General features: G+C 38.2%; 1 protein-coding gene across 2 annotated transcripts in view; it reads left to right on the plus strand.

Moving 5' to 3' along the window:
• Positions 1-18,824, plus strand: part of Sergef (secretion regulating guanine nucleotide exchange factor) — a 210,641-nt gene that overhangs the window by 110,899 nt on the left and 80,918 nt on the right. For both annotated transcript variants that reach the window (XM_013034155.1, XM_013034156.1), the window contains exon 10: positions 16,753-16,789. In XM_013034155.1, the coding sequence (XP_012889609.1) occupies positions 16,753-16,789 (37 nt within the window). The remainder of the gene's footprint in view (positions 1-16,752; positions 16,790-18,824) is intronic.

Below are 18,824 nucleotides of genomic sequence, written 5' to 3' on the forward strand. Positions count from 1 at the left end.
AAAGGAGGAGGCTGCAATGCTTGGTAAGAAATGTACGCATTATCCTGCCCATGTAATTGTAACCCCTCTGTACAGTATGTTCACAAATAAAAAATAAATAAATAAATTTAAAAAAAAACAAAAAAACAAAATACAATACGTTTTCAAAATATTCTGTTGTGATTATCTGAATCTCAAAAAAAGGATGCATTGTATTCATAAACTGTTTTGTTAAATAGTACCTCCTTCATAAAACTACTTAAAGATAATTTAACATAACCTGCCAAAAAAGAATAGATACCATGTACTGGGTCCTTTCTTCATATAGGTATTGCTCTAAGCATTTTATGTGTGATAATAAATTCAAATCTTACAAAACTTAGCAAAATAGCAACTTCCTTTTTAGATAGGGAAACTGAGAGGACATGTCCAAAGCCGGATAGCTCAGATGTGGCAGAGCCAAGATTTAAACTCAGGCTTTTTGTTTCCAAAGCCTGTACTATTAGCTACAGTATTTCCTCTGCCTTCATGATAGTTCAGCTCGCCTTGAAATATTATTTGAAGTTACTCTAGCTTATTGTACTCTTAATTCATAGAAGGCAAGGGCATTGTCTGCTTCCTCTCTGTGTCCCTGGTGGCCTACATAGTGTCTAGCGTGTGGTATATATTCATTAAAGACCTGAGGAATGGATATCCCTCACTTTACCTAGTCTGATATGAAGGGAAGGTGGGCAAAGAGGTTTCTCATTCTTCTAGCATATGTTTGTTTCTAATGGTGCATCTAGAGATACTCTCTTTCACAGAGAGGTCTAGCCTGTGATGAAGTTAGACCTGTGACATAGGGTGTTATTGCATATAACATTCAGTAAATGTTGAATTATATTATTATGGAAGGAAAATTTGAAACCATAGGAAGGGAAAAGGCTGTGGGGTATAAAGCTGTAAAAGTGAGCTGTAGTCTCCCCTGTCATAGGGTGCCCTTTAGAGGTCTAAGATCATTATGTTGGTTCATGCAATGCTGTATTGTTTTGTTTGCTCACAAAATTTTTATTATGGCTGGCACATACAGAGAGAAATTCAGAAAGTTTGGAAAAGATTTTTTTTCCTCTTCTTTCTAATTATTCTTTTAAATGATAGATAAAAGAGGCTTGGGGAAAATGTTTCCCCTTCAACAGTTTCATACTTTCCCTTTTGTTTTTCTGGGCCATTAGATAGCCAATGGCTAAAAAGACCAGCGAACCAGCATTTAAGCAGTTACTTTATCCAAGATATTAAATGTAGCCAATTAAATCGGTATAGATTGTGAAGTTAGTATTATAATTCCTGTTATGCAAGTGTGAAAATTGAGGAGGAATTTTCAGTAACTTGACTAAGTTCACAGAACTGAGAGGTGATAGACCCAGACATTAAACCTATTCTCATCTGGACCATTGAAGTAGCTGTTGGTCATTACAACACAAATCCCATATTCTTTTCATTTTGCCATGCAGCCTTCCCTTTTCAATTCCTGTTATTTGTGACTGATGGTGGCAGTTTATGGCTGCAGTATCACATTAGAGTTGCTGGAACAAGCAGTGAATTTAAAAAATGTTGACCTGTGTGTTGTTTAAAGGCAGCGGAAGTTTGAATTCCTGAGTTTCTCTATCACAATTGCTGCCTGGTACTTATTTAAAGTACTTTTTAAAAATAGTGTTAAATTATTGTGAATGCTCTACTCTCCCAGTATGGCCTCTCTATAATAAGTAGGACATATTGTTAAAAGGAACTTGATAAGAAAAATCTATGTGTTGTAGCTTTTTGAAAACTTGATTTTTTCCACTTCAGAATCTTTATTTCAAGTTTTCAAATTATGCTTTTGACAAACATTTTATCCACTGGAGGGGCTAATGGGACCTCAGTCTTGTCAGAGTGGCAGAAAGAAAGGAATGTGCAGTGTTGTATTTTGTGAGTAGCCTCCTTTGCCTCCAGGGCTAGAGGTATAAAAGTCAGATAAGATGGGGATGGGACCACTCAGTGGATTCACTCCAGCCCAACCTCAGCTTTCTGTAACTGTAATCAGATTTTTTTCTTTTCTTTTTTTTTTTTTTTTGTCGGTCGTGGGGCTTGAACTCTGGTCCTGGGCACTGTTCCTCAGCTCTTCAGCTCGAGGATCGTGCTCTACCACTTGAGCCACAGCGCCACTTCCCTGTAATAAGATTTATCTAAGGGTTTCATTTTATTGAAATCATATAGTATTTACTCTTGATGTTTTAATTCTTTTATTTAATGTGATAATCTTTGAGATTCAGCTATGTCATTATGTTTCAGTAGTTCGTTCCTTTTATTGGGGGGGGGTCCAGTCGTGGGGCCTGAACTCTGGGCCTGGGTGCTGTCCCTCAGCTCTTCAGCTCAAGGCGAGCTCTCTACCACTTGAGCCACAGCACCACTTCTGGCTTTTTTCTTTTTGCTTATGTGGTGCTGAGGAATCGAACCCCTGCTTCCTGGCTGAGTGTGAGCCCAGAGTTTTTCTCAGCCATTAGAGGCTGCTCTCTAAGTCCTTGCATATGGTCTCTTCCTCTTCAGAGTCAGTGCTGCTCCCTCCCTGTGCTTCCAGTCTTCCAGATTCCCCTTCTTTATCAGTCAGAGAAATCTCTCTGCTTTTCAAGGGCCTATGTTTTTACGTTGGATACACCTGGAGATAGAAGTTCCATTTTTGGTAGACTTTAATCTTTAAAATGATCTTTATGTATTTTGACATTTTAAGCATTTCTAGTTGTTGCTCTCATTCTGCTACTTGACTTCCCCTGTCCTGTCCTTAAGCCATCCAAACCTTTTCTTCTCCAGACCAGAAGCACTGTTATTTTTTGCCTTTATTTTTTATGTGCCCTGTAGGGTAGCATTAAGTGTACTCTCTGGAATTATGCATAATTGGATTTAAATCTCAGATATGCCACCTACTTTCTGTGATATGAGACAAGTTAATGTCTCTGAAATTTGTCTTCTGAGCTAAACCTGTAGGATTAATTCACAGACTAAATGAGCTAATGGATACAAAACAGTATGTGCTATCTGATACTGTTATTTCAATATTGTTACCCCTTTTCCATTTTGTTCTTTTTCTTCTGGATATATTATATTTTGCCAATTCCCTACTAAAGTATACTGTCCAGATTGTATGGGTGCTTTAAAGAAGTTCACATAGTTCTTTTTGCAGTAATTCTCTTTAAAAAAGTGATTCCAAGGCAATGATCAGGGATATGGGTTTTTTGTTCAGGAGTATTTATCAGTACACAATTTATGGCAAATGGCAAAATATTCAAAGCGATCTAGGTATCCCACAGCTGGGAATCAGTGCAATATGCCACATGCCTGTGATATTATAAAGCCATAAAAATTACATTTTCAATTAAAATAATGACATGGGAAAGGTGTCTGTTGCAGTATCTCCCTTTTCATCTCTAATTTTGCTTGAATTTTTACTGATTTTGGTGTTGATATGGCTGAGGGTTTGTCAATTTGGTTTATCTTTTCAAACACCTAGCTGCTAATTTCATTGATCCTTCTTACTGGTTGCCATTTTATTAATTTCATATATGATTTTTATTTTTCTTTCTGCATACCAAATTCGGATTTTACTTGTTCTGGCTTTTAAGACATTGGGGTGCATCTTTAAGTTATATTTATATGAGATCTCTCTGATTTTAATTAATATATGCTAATTAATTTTTTAATTAATGGCATAAGAGAAAAATTTTATTTTTCTTATAACGTGGCTGAGGGAGCCCAATCACATTCAAGGAAAGGAAGCAGCAAGGTTGCATGTCATGTAGAATGGAAGGTATTTTAACTGACAGCTATGGAGAATGCAAGGTGTTTCTTATGTTATTAAAGATGCTTTGTAACTGCAGTGGCTGAATACTGATTTAATAAAAATATCATCACTCATTAAAAATAATATTTTGTGTTATATAGGTATACCCAGAACAGACCTTTATAATCTGTAGCTTTGCTTTGAACCAGAACTGTTGCAAAGTTCCATCAGATCAAAATAGGACAGCAGCATTCCTCAGTCTGCTGATATATGGTACTGTGCAGGGGAGGGGAGAGTAGGTAGTCTGTCAGGCTGGGTCATATGAAATTGGTCCTTCACAATGTCCATTGTTATACTATGCACACTTGTTACTGGCTTTGATCTCTGTCACATCTTATCTCCATTCTTGGCTTTTCAACCCCAGATAGAATAAAACTTTAGAATCTGACCTTAGTGGTTTGGTTTTGTTTAAATTTAAAGCACAAATTCCTTAGTGTGAGAATCTCTGAGGTATCAAAGACCTCTTTTCAGATGCTCTTGTCTGGCAGTATAGACTTCTGCTGTGTAGCTGCAGCACAACAAAGGATTTTTGGGCTTAAGTACATAAATGATTCAGTTATACAGCCTGTTGTCTTTCTTGTTGTTGTTACAGAATCTATATAGGAAGATGTTGTGCTGCCATCTCCCATATACTAAGTGCCCACTTTCTAACTGTTCCTACCTTGAGGCCTCACTAGGAGGCTTTTCCTCAGGCTTTGTGAGTTCTATCTGTCATATTTTGGGAGGCCATTCTCATTAGCCACTGACTCAAATTCTGAACCATTGAGGGGTCATCTAGTCTCTGAATTCCACCATTATTTACAGTGCACAAAACATTTGCATGGTCCTGGTAAGGAACAGAGGAAGTTCAGAGATAAATTCAGTATCCTTCATAGAGCATTTCCTAAGTACTGCTACATTAGGCTCTGAAGCAAGAGTGGTAGAAAGAACATAGCCGAGTAACTTCAACTCAGCACCTATTAGGACCCACTGTGTACAAGGCACTGTGTAAAGCACTAAAGATAGATTTGGATGAGGTTCGGTCTTTTATGCTGAATCAATTTATAATCTGGTAAGATGGAGAATAGACAGATGTGTGAACCACTCACTGACAACTGGAGTAAATGCTGTCTCTGTAGCAGGCCCAGAGGACAGAGCAATTACTTCTGAAGTAGCCTGGCCATTTACTAGCCATGTGCTTTTAGTCAGGGCATTTAACCACCCTAATCCCCAATTAATCTATAAAATGAAGATGTAATGAGTTAATCCACATGAAGCACCTAGAACAGAGTTTAATAATCAATGAATATTAGCAATCATTTCTCTTTTCCTCACCCCCTTCCCTATACCTCATTACACTTGAACCAGGGGTGTAGCATGAATCAGAAATGTTGAGGAATGGGTCTTTGAAGCTGGGATGCAAGGTTTTGTGGACAGTTCTACTGAAGAAAATGGCTGGAGAAGTGCAACAGGGCCATGTTTATGACTATAGAAGGTCTTTAACACCAGACAAAAGGAGTTGGGGCTAGGTAAATGGAAGATGAAAGAATGACCATGTGTTTCAGAAAGAGCATTTTGGCAGAGCAGGGACTGATGAAGAGGAAGGAGCATCCAGAAAGTTGCTTAGAATACCAGAGAAGAAACAAGGGCAGAACTAGAACTTACCATATCCTCAGTATGGCAGAGGCTAAGGAAGAGACTTAGTTCTGCTCTTAGTCTGCAGGCAGAGGCCTGTGGGCTTATGGAGGAACAATGATTTGAGCCACAGTCTGCCCCATGTTATCCATCAATTATAATATTTGAACATTGTACTCAGCTTCTGACCTCAAACCTGATCCACCATGCACACCAGCCCATTTAGCTGGACTCATTGCGTTTATAGGAATTGAGCATCTACATTAGATATAAGATCCTTCTTCACATGGACACCAGTGACTTGCAGAGAACTAGGCAGTGGTGGAGCCTGACTGAAAAGGAGCCTTGCTACCGAGAGGCTAAGTATTTCACATCACAACATTGAAAATTACCTTGATATTGATTGTATATAGAGACATGTTTTCCATAGGCCCTGTAATATAAAACACGCAAGATGTCAAGGGAGATGAAAGCAGAAATATTTGTTGAACTGCTTCTAAGTATCAGGAGCTGAGTTGAGTTCTTTGACATTCTTGATCTCATTCAAACTTCACATTCCTGTCAGGCAAATATTACTATGCTTATTTTACAATGGAAAAACAAGGGAAGGCTAAGAAAGGGCAGGCCTTATGATCCCAGGTCACAATGTTTAGTATCAGACCTTTGACCAGGCTCTTAATGTCCATGAGTCTCCTCCATTTTCTCATTAAAAAAATAAAAGCCATAACAAAGCCTGTCTTCAGTGGCTGCTTTATGGACCAAATAAGATATAAAGATGAAAAAGAGACAAGCATCCTCTCACATCCAGGGGCTGGTCCCCTACTATCTACTTTTAGTTCTTGGTATTTTTGTTAACTGAGCTAGCACTCACAGTTAGATCTCCATGTTCTCTTGTTGAAATTCACTATTTCACAGAACATCAACATTAGACAGGCCACTTTGTGACTATGGCAGATCAAGACAATATCCTCTGTAATCATGTCCAAGCCATAAAACACCAAGCATCCTCTGTGTAATGAATGACTGATCTGATATACTAATTATAGCTCTTTAGCTTTTCTTTAGTTTACCTTCACTATGGATAAGATTAAAATACTTAGTCTTCTCTCTTCAAATATGATAAAATATTGAGGTTAAACTTCTCATAAGGAGGAAGTTTATTGTGGTGCATGGTTTCAGTGCATGGCCATTTAGTCTTGTTGCCTTAAGCCTGTAGTAACAACGAAGTACATCATGGTGGAAGGAAGCATGTGGCAGAGGAGGCCTGTCCTCCTCATAGTGGCTAGGTGTGTGTTGGGTATAAGAGGGAGAGGAGGGTAGACAGACAGAGGAGAGAAAGGGAAGGAAAGAAAGAGAAGAAGCCAGGGAGTCTATATCCCCCCTCAAGTACATCCATAGGGTCCTAACTTCCTTCTACTGTGCCATACCTTCTAAAAGTTATATCATTTTCAAATAGCATCCTTGGCTGTTGACTAAACCTTTAATACTTCTCCTTTTGAGGGACATTCAAGATCCAAGTGACAGTACATATTGTAGAATTGTCTCCCCCTCCAGCCTGAAGAAGTATAATTCAGTGCATACCTCTCCTTCTTACCTCTCCTAATATCACAAAATCAAAGCCCAAACTCCTTTTTAATTCATCAGACCCTCCATATTGTGTGTGTGTGTGTGTGTGTGTGTGTGTGTTACATGTTACTGGATCTAACTTAGGGCCTTGTGCATGTTAGGCAAACACTCTACAACTGAGCTATACCCAGACCTGTATTCATCCTATATTCATTGATTCTTCTTTTTTATTTTTTGTGGTCAGTCGTGGGGCCTGAACTCTGGGCCTGGGTGCTGTCTCTCAGCTCTTCAGCTCAAGACTAGCACTCCACCATTTGAGCCATAGCACCATTTCCAGCTTTTTCTGCTTATGTGGTGCTGAGGAATTGAACCCAGGGCCTCATGCATGCAAGGCAAGCGCTCTACCACTGAGCCACCTTCCTGGCTCCTCCATTGATTCTATATCAGTGAATTCAACTAACGGTGGAGCAAAGATTTGGGGGGAAAACACATCTATACTGAACATGTGAAGACTTTTTCCTTGCCATTTTCCCCTAAACAATACAATCTAACAACTACATACATGCCATTTACATTATATTAGGTTTTATAAGTAATGAAGAGATAATTTAAAGCATGCAAGAGGATGTGTGTAGGCAAATAGTAATAAGTGTAGACTTTTTTTATACAATGGATTTGAGCATCCAGGGATTTCAGATTCTGAGGGATGAACCATGCTCCAGTATTCCCTTTGTGTGCTTTCTTCTTTTCAGAAACAATAAGCTTTTCAAGGTTTCAAGTCTCAAGTATTTTGGATTTGGGGACTTGGAGGGTTCAGCATGTGTTTGTTCCTGTTTCTGTGGTGTTGCTGAGTGGTTCTTCTGATCTTGGCAAGGCTTGCTTCCATGACGAGTACTGGCTGATTTTTGACTAGGACAGCTGATTCACTCAGCTGAGTTCCACATAGCTCATCATTCATCAGTCTAGTCTGGGTAAGTTCTCATGACTGTATCAGAGGACAGAGGGTAAAAATGGACACCAACACAGAATTGCTCTTCAGATCTCTCCTCATGTCACCTTTGCTAACATCCCATTGCAAAAACAAGTCACATGCATTCAGAGAACATGACTAACATGACTCTGAGTACAGAATCAAAGCTGGACAGTGAACTCTAAGGATGTGTCTAGGAGGAAGAGTATGAAATGGGAGCCTCAATCCAAGTAGCCTGTATTGGTGTTTTTATGTGCATACCCTTTTCTGGAAATAGCTTTAAAAAATTTTTTTTTATCCCAAAGTTTTTTTTGCTTTCTTCCTAAAGATTGTGACTTAAAAGAAAATATATTGACTGTAGCAGATCAGGAACTCAGAATAAGAAAAGTTTTCAATAATTAGCTCTAAGAAGTAGTTATATAGCCTATAGTTAAATGTTTCCCATAATGGAGATCCTATAATGCTTCCTTCAAAGATAGATTACTCCATTTTGGAATAGCTTTGTGTTTAAAAATTTCTCCTAAGGGGTGTGAATGTAGCTCAATAGTAGAGCCTGGACTATGCAAGGTGCTGCATTTGATCTTAAGCACCATAAAATGTTTAAAAAAGTTATCTACATCTAGGACCATATTCCTTTTCCCTTTATTATTTATTTGTGTATTTATTGTTGTTATTTTCCTTTTTTATTGTAAAGGTGATGTAAGAAGGGTTATGATTACATAAGTCAGGTATTGTGTATATTTCTTTTTGAACAGTGTCACCTCTTCCCTACTTTTCTCCCTGATTTTTCCTTCCTGAGTCCACTTCCCTACAAGTTACATAGTTCATTTCCAATATAGTGTCTAGTGAGTATCACTGCTGAATTAGTTCACCCTTTATCCCACCATTTTTGTGCTTCCCCCTACTCTCCCCAAATCAGATAAATTTACATACAAGACAAAAAATACAGAAGTAAAAAAAAAAACAGTGACAAAAGAGAAAAACAGGGAAAAAACCCCACAAAAAGTAAAATAAAAAAACCTCATTTCCATTTCTTGGAGTTCATTTCAATAAGCATATTTCATATGATCACATGCTCATAGCTATTGAGTCCTTGTGATCCTCTCCTAAGAATATCCTCCTTTGGTTTCACTGTGTGAATGTTTAGAGTCCTGTTTAATTTATCCTGTATAGGACCATATTATATGCTTGATAATACTATTTTGCCACGTAGGACAAGTTTCCTGCATGAATATCCTTTGATTATGTGGAGTCATGTACACTCACCCTATTACTTCCTTATACAAATATGTTTTCAAATGAAACACTTTCTGTAGCAGCTTACTGGTTGACGTATGTTCTATGTGGTATACTTTTCTGGTTGTTTTAATATGGTTATTCCTTAATATTATTAACTTAAAGTATAAAGATGAGTCCCTAAAAGACTTAAGTACTCCAAATGGGGCATGGATAGCACATAAGATATGGGGACAAGTTCATTTTTTTGTAGATAGTATACTTCTAGAAATGCAGGCTTTCTGTTTTTGTTTTTGGGTTTTTTTTTGACCTAGTTATGTCACACTACTGACTTAATTTGCACATATGGATCTTTAGGTATTCATTTTTTGTCGGTCCTGCATCTCTACAACTGATTTTGTGAAGCTGCATATACATTTTAAATTTCAATTTTGTTTTAATTTGTTCATCTTATTTTAGAGCATCACATTTCATGTAGTAGTTGCTTCTTCCAAGATTTACAAGTTCTGTGTCCAATAAACAAATCTTCTGTCATGCAGAGTATTTTTCAGAGGTTTAAACAGATCAGATATTAATGGCCATATCCCTTGGTGTACCACCAGATCCCTATGTATAAGTCAGGGATCCTTACAGGAACAGAGGTCCAACCTTGGAATATTATTGGAACATATATAGGTATCATTCATTATTTTAGTGATAAAATTGCCCCATATTTAGCCAATAGGAACTCCTTCAAGTTGGCTTCTAGATCCTTTGATTGGTTCCATCATTCTTTGAATACTTTTCTACTCTTACACAGATACTTCTTGTAATCTCCTTGCCTCAGTCTTATAATCAGCCAGCTCCCTGAGAAGCCCTAGAACTTATTAGTGAGGGAATGGTTGGTTTAGAAATGAAGATCTCAGCTCTGAGTGTACAGTGGGGCAAGTTAGACAGCATGTAGATGTATGTACATGCACAAACACATTCATGTTTGCTTTTGTATACCTCTAACAAAGGGTGTGAGTTCACATCAATGTCCTAGGTGATTTTTCTTTTTTGTTTTTGTTGTGCTAGGCATTAAATTCGGACATAAGGCCTACCCTTAACAGTGAATACCAGGAAGCTTAAACATGACCTTGGGTAGGGAGAGGTGGGGGGTGGAATAGAGAGAGGAAGGGTGGGTCAATAGAATCATAATATTCAATGTACATATGTGAAAATTGAACTGGGTAACTTGGAAGTATGGGTGAAGTTGGGAGAGGTAGGAAAGAATGACGGAAGAGGTAACATTGATCAAGATACATTGTACTAAAAAACTGTAATGTTGAATTGAAACCCTTTTGCACAATTAGAAATAATTATAAAAAATTTTAAAATTAAAAATGAACTTTTTGTTTTGGGTGAAAAGTAACTGACACACACATGTATGTAAAGTGGATAAATCTTAAGTGAACAACTTGCTGAATTTTGATATTTGTATGCACCAATGTAATCACCCAAATTAGGCACACTCCAGCAAGTCTCCCTGGTATCATTAGCCAAGATAACCACTATTCTAAACTTTGGCTTTAGATTAATTTAGCCTATTTAATTCATGTCACCTTTTGTTATTAAGTAGTTTAAAACTTACAGAAAAGTTACAATGATAATACAAAGAACTCTGAACCCCTTTCCCTGGACATAGCATGTATAAACACTTCGTGACCTGTTATGCATTGGTCTTCTCTCTGTGTCTATGTTCTCCTCTGTGGGTATCTTCATCTTCTCCAGTTGTCTCAGTGACCTTTTTTCACTTTGATCTAGGATCATGGGTTGCATTTAGTTGTAATAATATTTCTTTGCCTCCTTTATTCTAAGCTAGCTTTCCTTTGTGTTTTATAACATTTATATTTGCTTTGAAGAGTACAGGACAGTTGTGTTGAAGTTTTTTTTATTATTATTATGTTCCTCAGTTGATTATATATGGTTTTCTTCATGATTAGATTTCACCTATATTCTTTGACAGCAATTCTGAATAACTGAGGTTATTTCTGTCTTTCATGCATTGTATGAAGGGCAATCTGATGTCAGTTTATCCCATTATCTGTAATGGGTTCTTAGAAGTCTAGTGTGAATTTGCATCTACCTCCTTTCTTTGTTTATAAAACTACCACTTATTACTTTTATCATTAAGAGGTAATATGTGAAGAAATACTTTGAGACTGTGTAATTATCTTGTTGCTTTTCAGACTTTTTCCTCCACATTTTGTTATTGTTTGTGTGTTTGTTGTGGTAATGGGGTTTGAACCCAGGGTTTTATACATGCCAAACAAGTAGTCTGCTGCTTGGGTCACAATCCTAGTCCTGCTTAGTAGTTTTAACATGTGTTAATGATTCTTCCTTGAATTAACTATTACTGTAATGGGTACAAAATTATCTTCTAAAGCAATTATTCATTTTGTATTTATGGTTTATGGCATCCTACTATGTGGAAGAGCTTTTATTGCCTCTCTATTTATTACTCAGTATGTACTCATGAGTTATACTATTGTCATTCATTTTGATACTCCAAATTCTCCCTGCTGTAGCTGGTGGAGCCCTGTCAAGGTGGCTCCAGTGTCCGTCGGACATGTCTCTGTCATTCTTTTATTAATTCCTCACTTCCAAGTTATAGGCTTTAACTGTTGTTTTCTTATCCCAACCCTGAAATCACCTATTTTGACACAGAGCTCTGATTTTTAAAAATTGAATAATATTTAAAATTCAAAACCTATATACTTCAGGGAACTCAACTGCTGCTATGGTATCATTATATCCAGGAAATTCCTATTGATTTAACTCAACCTGTGTGTATGTGTACGGAACTGTAAATTCATATAAATGAATATGATAAATACCATATATATATAAAGGATACTAGGATAATTCTTTTTGTTTTTATGTTTTTCAAGAAGAGAGAAAACTACATTTATTTGAGCTAGTTAAGATTGCAATCCTAGAAAACACAAATTCAGACAATCTTGAAAATGTTCTTTTTGTTTTTAAACAAGTTATTTAGTCAAATTACTGTGTTTAAAAGTTACTAGGACTAGGGCTGGGAAGGTGACTCAGTAGTAGAGCGCTTGCCTTGCATGCCTGAGGCCCTGGGTTCGATTCCTCAGCACCACATAAGCAAAAAGAAAAAAGCCGGAAGTGGCGCTGTGGTTCAAGTGGTAGAGCACTAGCCTTGAGCTGAAGAGCTGAGGGACAGTGCCCAGACCCAGAGTCCAGGACCCACAACCGGACCCCCCCCCCAAAAAAAAAAAGTTCCTAGGATTAGTTCTTTTTTCTCCTTTAGAACAGTTATATTTTTATTTGAAATAAGTTTGGCCTATTTTGAGTTTCATATAAATAGAGTCATACAGTAATGTCTGTGTCAGGCTTCTTTGGTTCAGTATTATTACCCCATTGCTGTTATTACCCATTGCTATAAAATGTTCTTTACTTTTTCTTTTTTGTGTGTGGCTAATACTTGTGCAGTTTGTGAATAGATACCATATGTGTGATAAAGGCCATAGTTGCACAGCTGTGGGAGAAGTAGGGTGGAGCAGCTGGCTGTGCCTGGATAAGTCAGAGAAGGCTTTACATGATTTACCTAGGAAGACAGTAGGATAGAATGCATGAATATGCATAATGTTAACAGAGAAAATATAATGTGGTGTGAATGGAACAAAGGAATACGTGATTTGGTAAACAGTATGACCAAAATACCTGAGAGAAACAACTTAAAAGGGAAATTGTTTATTTTGGTTCATGGTTTTGATGAATTTGGATCCATCATAGCAGGGAAGGCATGGTGGAGAAGAACAGGTCACATTATAGTAGCCAGGAAGGGACCAGAGACCAACACATACCCTCATGACCTACTACCCCCGACTAGGCACTACTTCCTCCTACTTTTTACTTCCTCCCAATAATAATGACCTCGTATTATGAATTTATCAAAAGATTAGTCCATTCATTAGGTCAGTACTGTAATGATCTCACTACCCTGGAAATGTCCTCACAAACATGGCATACCCAGAGGTGTGCTTCCCTAGTCACCTAGGCATTTCTTAAGTGAATCAAGTTGACAGTCAAGATTAACTACTAAATCTTACAAACCATGCTCTGTAGTTTAGTTGGATTGTCTCATGTGTCCTTTAGAAATTCAGAAAGGCAGTCAAGACTGACACTGTTACCTGCTTTTACTACCTGAAAACATTGAGGTCCTAGAGGTTAAAATGCCTTGCCAAAGGTATCAGAACCAGAAATTGGAGGACCTAGCATTTACCTGGCTTCCTGGCTTGGCATCTCTTTCTCTTGGGCATATTGACATTGTTAACAGAGTCTTCTTGAAAGTTGTCTGCAGCTAGGCAGTGAGTAGATGCTGTCAGGAGCAATTTGAAACAAATGGTCATTTACACAATCTTGTTGAAGGAGGATAGCACTGGGATTTTGTGGCCTGTGGCCTCCAGTTTTCTGACCTCTATGCCAGTTCACAGAGCAGGAAGCAGTGGGGAACTCCGAGTTTCAGGCTCTGCATTGGCTTGATAAAAATCCATTTATCACTATCTCACTCATTAATTCAGAGCAGCCTTTGCTGCTGCTCCTGGCCTTTGTCAGTGGCTTGTTTCTGAAGCCCTGTTCCTTGAGGCTGGTCAGCTCTGTAATCTCCAACCTCAGGGTGAATCCCAGCAGATCAAAGACAGGTCTTTTCTTACTCTGCGTCTTTTGAAAGGAAAGAACTAATTTTTAAAAAAGAAAGTTAACATGATGCAGCAGTAAAGAACATTAGCTTGGAGGTAAAGCCAGGTAACCTGGGCTTTACTTTTGCCACTGCCACCGTAACAAGCTGTGGCACATATTTAATATGTGTGAGGCTCAGTCTCCTTATATCTACAATGAACAAGGCCAAACCCACCTGAAGAAATCATTGAGATGATTAAAATGTGGTAACATGCCTTGGTATGACACCTGGTACACATGCGTCCTCCATAGATGAGATTTTAAATTCTTGCTCTTATTGTGGCTACCATCCCACTGCTGCTCCCACCACAGTTAAAGCATGTTTGGAAAATAGAGAACAAAAATATCTTATAATTCTACCACCATGATGCAGCTGATAATTTAGTTCTATTTCCTTAAATCTGCCCCCCACCTCTGCTTTTTCTAAATATATCAGATTTTATAACCAGGTGAGGGGTTTTTCTTTCTTTGTGGTGGGAATGGCATTGTTCTTATTTTAATAGATTTTCCCCCCTGATTTTAAGAACACTATGTAAAATTCGAGGAGTACAAAAAGAAAAAGGAAAAAAGCTATTTTCATAATGCCAATGTCATCCCTAGACCAGAAGCTGTCTGATAACATTTTGATGTATCTCATTCCAGTCATTTTTATTCATGTTTATTATAGAGTTGAGATAACATATGTATGATTTGTATGTGACTTTTCAGTCCAGGTAATATGAGTATTTTCCTACTATTCTAAGTATCATTTTCCAAGTCTGCTTTATAGTCCTTCAAATATCTCATACACAAATGTTTTCTTATTGGTACACATCTAAGTTTTTTAACATTCGTAACTGTAAGCTGCTTCCTATAAATGACCAAAGGAATCAGTCTGAGTCCACCCAGGAAGCTTACAAGGTACCTGTACTGTTTATATGGCTCTGCGTAAGTCATAGTAGGTGTACTCAGAGCCAGCCTTAAAGGTGTAAGGAATCCTTTGCCAGACACTGTCAGGAAGTTCACATAAAGATGCCTTTCCCTTTGGGATCTGGGATCTGTGCTCTGCACAGGAAGAAGCCCACAAAGCCTTGCTACTCTTTTTCATCTACCAGAATACAAAATGGCCTGCACTGCACAAAATGCCTTGTGAACCCGTTTCAAAACTGTCAGGGCCTCTAGTAAGAAATTTTGAATTACTTCTAAGTGGTTTTCACTAGGGAAGAGTGAGAAACATCAACAAAAGAACTCTTGAGAAAACCAGGAGAATCAGAATGGCTCTAGTTGTTATTGTTTATTTGTTTTCATTTTATTTTTAGAATTACTGGGTTTCATATACAACATGAAGCTTTGAAATACATGCACATTGTAGAATGGCTAAGTCACAATTAATATGCATTAATTCACATACTTGCATTTTGTGGTGAGAACTCTACTCTTAACATTCTCTAAGAATACAATATATTGTTATAAATGGACTCATTTGCAACACTATGGATGAACCAAAGAACATCATGTTAAGTGAAGCAAATCAGGAACAAAAAGACAACATATGACTTCACTTAGGTGGAACCTCTTGTGTGTATCAAAGAGTCGATCTAATAAATGAAGAGTATAGGATGGTGACTGTAATCATAGTTTTGCCATGCTGTGGAACATGAGACCTCTTCTTTGTCTTTTCCAAGCTTCCATTTACTTGTGGTAATATCCACGATCTCTAAGGGCTCTTCCCACATTAACATTTCAGAGTACCTACAAACTTCCTTGTGTGGGGAGCTAAAGTGAGTATCCTGGTAAAGATAATGGGATGCCTTCCCAGAGTCAATTCATACCTAAGGATCCACGTATGCCTTTATATCCCCAGTCACTTTCTCCTTATAGTAATTGGAGCCTGCAGAGACTAAATGACACAGAGTGCCTATCAGTGGTTAGACCCACTCGGCTCAGAACCCTAAATGACTCTCTTTTATGTATTAGGTATTCATTCTTTAATGTACTTAGTATTTGAGTCATTGTTTAATTTAACAGATACTGAGTCCTAGGCTTTGTACATCCCATCTGTGCAGCACAGAGGCTAATAAAACAGTTCTGTCCTCAGGTGCATGCTGTCTTAAGGAAGAGGCAGGAAGAAATATTCTACAATATTATTCAAAAGGTATTGAGCAAAATGTCAGAAGTACCCTGGGTTTTTCCTGGGGGTTTCAGTCAATGCCTGAACCTCTTAAATAATGAGTAGAGATTTTCTAGATAGGCAGTAGAGGAAAGGGTATTCTGGGTAGAGGAACAAGTACATGCAAAGATGGAAGAGAGGATGACGTGTTCCCAGATCTGCAGAGTTTGTGCTGCTTGGAAGGGGTGAAAGGGAGAGGGAGCCAATGAGGAAAAGCATTTGTCTGCAGGCCAGTGTGTTTCTACTGAATTCTGTGCTCATTTTATCAGTCCAGATGAAAGTGATAGTCTTTTTAGTTCAGTTTTCAAAAACTGTTTCCTTATTGCCTTATCTTTCCATTTTTAAAGTAACATATGCTCATTATAGAAAGTTTGAAAAATACAAAAAAGTAGAAAGAAAAAAATCACTGGTAGTCTAACTGGCTAAAGACAACTTCTTTAACATCTTGGGGCACTTCCATTCAATGTTTTTTCACACTCTTTTTTTATGTAGCAGTCAAGATGGTGTAAGTATAGTTTTAACCTTTGTACATAGTACTCCTAAAACTTTCCAAAAATGGGTGCTAAATGTCATTAGAAAATAACTGTGATCATAAAACATGCTGGCTGTAATATCTATACAGTTTTTCTTTAACATAATATTTTTTATTTCTTTTTACAGATCTCTTGTGGCTCAGAACATAATTTGGCAGTAATTGGTAAGTAAATTTTTTCCTCACGCTTATTCTGAAACTCATATAACAGAATTGGAGGAAGACCTTTGGTTAACCAAAAGTATTTATGTGTGACTGTGTTGAGGAAGATTTGGGGAAGTAGAGAGACCTTTGTTACACCAAGTTTATTAGAAAGTCCCTTTTCTGAAATTTCCACCCATACCATTGAGCATCTTTTAAAGTGGCCTTTACGCACTGGGGAGTGGCATTTGAGGATCTTAAAGAATTCACAGGGCTACCTAGTAAGACCCTGTCTGAAAAGCAAGCAGACAAACAGAAAGAACTCACAGGCTTGGGGAGGCCATATACAGTTAGACATGAAGATGGGTATTAGATTGGGCTGCTTTTGATTCTTTAAATAAGTTCTTTTCTTCTAAGTTCTCTCTTCCTAGTTTGGCTCTTTGGAATATGGGGCCCAATTCATTGTACTTATTACCTTGTATTTAGGTCAGACCTCTGGCTTATTGAGACTTCCTTTTAGTTTCTGTGTTTTTATGTTTTTATGATTGGATCTGTTTATTCAGAAAGCCCTTTATATTACTGACAGGTACATTCAATCTCTACCTCCTCTAGTACATTGGAGAGACTACGATCTGATTAGCACCAGAGTGCCTCAGATTAGTGTAGGCTTCCAGATACTCCACTGTGAATTTGGGCAAGGAATTTAATCTCTCTATGCCTCATTTCTTCATCTTTAAAAGAGAAGTGGGTGTAGTTTTTTTTTTTTTTTTCTGTTGGTTGTGGGGCCTGAACTCTGGGCCTAGGTGCTGTCCTTCAGCTCTTCAGCTCAAGGCTAACACTTTACCACTTGAGCCACAGTGCCACTCTGGCTTTTTTTCTGCTTATGTGGTGCTGAGGAATTGAACCCAGGGCCTCATGCATGCAAGGTAAGCACTCTACCGCTGAGCTACCTTACCAACCCCTGGGTATAGTTTTGCATGTCTATAATCCCAGCACTCAGGAGACAGAGGAGATTGTGAATTTAAGGTAAGCCTGGGCTATATAGTAAGACCCTGTTTCAAGTCAAACAGACATATAGACAAACAGACAGACATAGGGATGGCAACATGCCTATCTCATAGTATTGTTGTGAGGGCTAAGTGAATTAATATATGTAAAGTGGATAGAATGATATTAATGTTCTAGTAAGGGCTTTAGAAATGTTAGTAGTTATTACTTAATGTTATGATTTCAACGAATTGCCTTTTCTTAGCATTAATTCTTCCCTCTGTTAAATACAGAAGCTAGATTTCCCTTCAGTTCTGGGATTTTAGGACTCATTACATCCTTACTACTGCTTGCCTAGTGACAGTGCTTTCTTTTCTGGTCTGTTTCTCTCTCCTACCCTTTGACTAGAAATTTCTGGAAGGCAAGGCCCCTGTCTGTTTTCTTCTCTGTTCACTGCCCCCAGGATTGTGCCTGACTCTCAGCATAGCCTCACACACTCTTCACTTGAGCTAGACTGGCTTAGCTACAGAGAATGGGAGTGGTTTGTAGCACTATTCGTAGGCCCAAATGTGATGTGCAAAGAGGCAGAACCATGGACAGCAGAGGAGCAAGGCTGCGAGAGGCTGCCCAAGTGTCAAAGGGGTCAAAGGGGCTGGAGACAAAGAAACAGAAAGTGTAGCAACAAACCTGACTACTTGGTAGCAGAGCCAAATACTTTATATAGGCCCCTGTGTAATTAAGACAAGCTAATCAGAAAACCCAAGCCCATTATCTAGGATGTTCCTGTTCTGCTCTGCTGCTGCTCCTGGCACTGGACTAGGAGAGGTAGCTTCCTCTGAGAGTAGCACAAACATACAAATGGAAGGAATCTCAGTATGTGAAAACACACACAACAGCAGAGAGAGGCCCGAGCTGAGCTGATACAGGCACCAGAGGGCTGTGGAAAGCAACTACAGTAGACATACAGCCTTGGTTCAAACTGGGTCAGCTCTGTGTGAGTTCCCGTTTCCCCCTTCATCTATGTAATGGGGATAATAATTCCTCCTTGCAGGACTGTGTGACAATCAAGTAT

This window comes from Dipodomys ordii, unplaced genomic scaffold (assembly GCF_000151885.1).
Source record: "Dipodomys ordii isolate 6190 unplaced genomic scaffold, Dord_2.0 Scaffold183, whole genome shotgun sequence".
NCBI classification, from domain to species: domain Eukaryota; kingdom Metazoa; phylum Chordata; class Mammalia; order Rodentia; family Heteromyidae; genus Dipodomys; species Dipodomys ordii.